The sequence below is a fragment of the Ammodytes marinus genome, assembly GCF_949987685.1.
Source record: "Ammodytes marinus genome assembly, chromosome: 11".
NCBI lineage: Eukaryota > Metazoa > Chordata > Actinopteri > Uranoscopiformes > Ammodytidae > Ammodytes > Ammodytes marinus.
This window is the reverse complement of record NC_137215.1, coordinates 23089-27500: the sequence shown is the minus strand read 5'-3', so window position 1 is coordinate 27500 and position 4412 is coordinate 23089. Positions and strand designations below refer to the sequence as shown.

Sequence of the window (4412 nt, the reverse complement as noted above, 5' to 3'; positions counted from 1 at the left end):
TGTTTACAGAGCCTGGGCTGTGTATTAACCCTGTTTACAGAGCCTAGGCTGTGTATTAACCCTGTTTACAGAGCCTAGGCTGTGTATTAACGGTGCTATCTCCCTCCCTAGGTCTTCTTGGACATGGTAGAGAATTACCCGACCAGTTTGCGTGTTCTGGTTCTAGCAGAGAATGACATCAGTCCCGAGCTGCAGCAGCAAATCAGCGACTTACTGTCAGAAGGAGAGGACGATGATGTCACCAGAGAGGCCCCGCCCCTTTACCCGCTAAGCCCCGCCTCCAGCCAAGCCCTGCGACCAATCAGAGACAAGTACCAGCCGCTCACCTGGCTCCCACACAGCAGTAAGGGCTGACGGGTGCATTTCTTCTTGGGGCAGAATTTGGTGATTTTTTTTGGAGTGACTGTCTGGCCATTTTTGACACACCCACCGTCAAGCACACAAACACACACACACACACACACACACACACACACACACACACACACACACACACACACCGTTAAACACACACACACACACACACACACACACACACACACACACACACATACACACACCGTTAAACACACACACACACACACACACCGTTAAACACACACACACACACACACACACACACACACACACACCGTTAAACACACACACACACACACACACACACACACACACAGCAGCTATGAAAGATCTGAAACTAATGGTTTTGTCTCGAGAAAGATTTTTTTTAACTTTTTTATAAAATCAATCTGAACACAGACGGTCGACAGAATGTGAAGTGAGAGAATGTTAAAGGTGTAGTCAGTGATTCTGGAGAACGCTTGTTGTCTAAATCAGTGACTATCTCCTCATGATCCACTACCTGTCTGTACTGTGTGTGCGCTGAAAAAATAATCCAGTGTTAATACACAGCCTAGGCTCTGTAAACTGGCCAGAATCACTGACACCACTTCAACATTTTAAAAACATGGCGTTTTGGAGTTTTGGGCAATTTTTTTTTGGGTTGACTTTTTGGCCAATTTCACACACACACACACACACACACACACACACACACACACTGTCACACACACACTGTTAAACACACACACACACACACACACACACACACACACACACACTGTTAAACACACACACACACACACACACTGTTAAACACACACACACACACACACACACACACACACACACACACACACACACACACACACACACACACACACACACACACACACACACACTGTTAAACGTGTCGTTCTCTGACCCACAGACTCCAGTCCCCAGATGGTTCTGCTGACGTCAGGTCTAGGTGAGAGCCTATTGGCCGAAACCGAACTCTGACACGCCCACTTCCTCTCACTCTGTCACAATGTTAAAATCACTTTATTTATCTATTTTAAAGGTGCTACGAGGAACTTTCAGTGTGTGTTGATTCTAGCGTCCCCCTTTGGACTAAAAGCGGTAGTGTTTTTACCACGCCAGCTGTTGTTCCTGGGTGAGCGTATACCCATGACAAAGGCATTAAGAAAAACTATATAAAAATAGCATTCTTTGCTCTGATGGTCTGGTTTGCTGTTACATGTTATTTATGATCATCAGAGGAAAAATTAGACTGTTTCAGAAATATTTAAAAGTTCCTCGTTGCGACTTTAAATTGATCTTTTGTTTTGAATGTTGCTGGATTGTTTCACTGCACAGATCACCTGACAGCCGTGGGCCAATGAGGGCTCAGCATGGTTTGATGAAGCACCTGTAGATAGACTGGAACACTTTGTACATAGACAAACGCCTCTTTTCCACTGTGCAGTTCGGCACGGTTTGGTACGGTACGGTAACTGGCCACGGCAGCTAAAGATGAGTTACTAGTGGGGCGCTCCGGTGGTGTAGTGGATAGAGCGTGTACACATATTGGCTCCGGCCTTCGTTGCAGTGGTCACGGGTTCAAATCTGCCCCGTGGACCTTTACTGCAGGTCATCCCCCCTCTCTCTCTCTCTCTCTCTCTCTCTCTCTCTCTGTCTCTCCATTTCAACTCTGTACTCTGTGTGGCCTTTGTACCCCAACCAAAACGGGACTCAAATAGTTGGCATGGCACAGTTAACTTATTTTGGTCCCCTTCCCAACTTTTAACTGTGGAGACTTAACTGAAAATCACTCCCTTTTTAATTTACTCTTAAAGAATACAAAAGAAACTATAATTGCGTACCGAGCCGTACCGTACTAGACTGCCCAGTGGAAACGTGGCTTATTACACATGTATATTGACTATAACACTTGTACATAGTTCGAGTATTGGCACAAAACCTTCACACACACACACACACACACACACAAACAGACACGTACGCAGGCACGCACGCACGCACACACGCACACAGACATACACACACGCACGCACGCACACACTCACTCACTCACTCATGCACGCACGCACACTCACACACACACACACACACACACACACACACACACACACACACACACACACACACACACACACACACACACACACTAAGTGGCTTTGAGACAGGTGTTAGTTCAGATGAATGTATGTTTGTCCTGCTGCTCTGATGTCACATAATTATTATAATAATAAACTGTTTTCAGCTTCATAAGAACGCCGGCCTCTGATTGGTTCATTCAGACTTCCAGTGTGTGTTCATTCTAGCGCCCCCCTTTGGACAAAAGCAGTAGTGTTTTTACCACGACAGCTGTTGTTCCTGGGTGAGCGTATACCCATGACAAAGGCATTAAGAAAAACTATATAAAAATAGCATTCTTTGCACTGATGGTCTCGTTTGCTGTTACATGTCATTTATGATCATCAGAGGAGAAATGAGACTGTTTATTTGGAGCCCATTGTCTGCCTTGAACAGTAATTATACATTTTATATTTCGATATAAAAACACAGACCGTGGGTTGCTCCGGTGGTGTAGTGGATAGAGCGTGTACCATATTGTCTCCGGCCTTCATTGCAGTGGTCGCGGGTTCAAATCTGACCCGTGGACCTTTACTGCAGGTCATCCCCCCCCTCTCTCTCTTTCTCTCTCTGTCTCTCTCTCTCTCTCTGTCTCCCCATTTCAATTCTGTACTGTCTAATAAAGCTTGAAAATGACAAAAAAAATAATCTTAAAAAAAAAATAAAACACAGACAGTCTCGTTCCATCTTTCACAACAGTTTATTGCACACAGATCGTTATAAAAACATCACGCTGATAAATTACTAATAAATTAAGTCGTGTTTTTATCATAACAGAGAAAATACTGTGATTTCACCAACAAGTCAAAACAGACACGTATGTATATAAAGCAGTCAGCTCAGAGCTCAGAGGACCGTTTATTATGGAAGGATGTTTGGGCCAGACAATCTCATAGATTTTTATCTGATATTGTTTCAGGGAGCGCTCAGACCATAAGGGTAAGCCTAGTGGGAGAGGGGCCTTAATCTTTAAATTTACTTACTTGGTCAAAATTATACAGCTCTGGAAAAAAAGAGACCACTCCAAATGTTCAGTGTCTCTTGTTTTACTCTTTAGAGGCATATGTTTGAGTAGAATGAACATTTTGGTTTTATAATATAAACTACTGGCAACATTTCTACCAAGTTCCATGAGACATTTTTGAGCATTTTCAATAAGTTATGTAGAGATGAAGATTTAAGAAAAATCAAGACTGGTCTCTTAATTTTTTCCAGAGCTGTATATAAAAATAATAAAATATAAATTCTCAGTTTATAAAAAGATATTAATCTGTCTATAAGATCTGTCAATTATTTGAGATTTATTAGATTTTCTGGCAGAAGTATTTCTCCATGATTCAAACTCTACGCCACAGTTTGAAGTCAGTTTGTTTTGTGATATTTTTAAATAATATTTTAAATTCACAAGTGAAGAAAATACATTTAAATGGAAAAAACAGTTTGCAAAATAGTAACATCAATATATCCTCTTAAAGGGGCACCGTGTAGTGGGTTGAGTGTGTACTGTTAAAGGTTTTCCCAAGAACTTTCAGTGTGTGTTCATTCTAGCGCCCCCTTTGGACTAAAGCTGTAGTGTTTTTACCACGCCAGCTGTTGTTCCTGGGTGAGCGTATACCCATGACAAAGGCATTAAGAAAAACTATATAAAAATAGCATTCTTTGCACTTTTCAACTGTTACATGTCATTTATGATCATCAGGGGAAAAATTAGACTGTTTCAGAAATATTTAAAAGTTCCTCTTAGAGACTTTAAAGTTTTAAAGTATCTGGTTGCAGCAGACCTAAATCAGACTCCAGCCCGGGACGTTTACTGCCACTCTCTCTCTCCCCGTTACAACTCTCAGAAAAAGTTCAAAAATACTCAACAATATCTTAAAAAAAAAAAAAAAAGTATATCCTTTGATGTTCAGAGTTATCCGTTCTTCAGTGTGTTCTCG

The 4412-nt window shown here is 42.0% G+C and overlaps 1 protein-coding gene across 1 annotated transcript in view; it reads left to right on the top strand.

Moving 5' to 3' along the window:
* The window catches only part of lrrc73 (leucine rich repeat containing 73), a gene marked incomplete at both ends in the record, with an annotated part of 8377 nt that extends 7039 nt beyond the window's left edge, over positions 1–1338 (top strand). Inside the window, 2 exons of the mRNA XM_080036656.1 lie at positions 112–343; positions 1268–1338. Coding sequence (XP_079892782.1) covers positions 112–343; positions 1268–1338 — 303 coding nt within the window. The remainder of the gene's footprint in view (positions 1–111; positions 344–1267) is intronic.
* Between the last annotated feature and the right edge of the window lie 3074 nt (positions 1339–4412).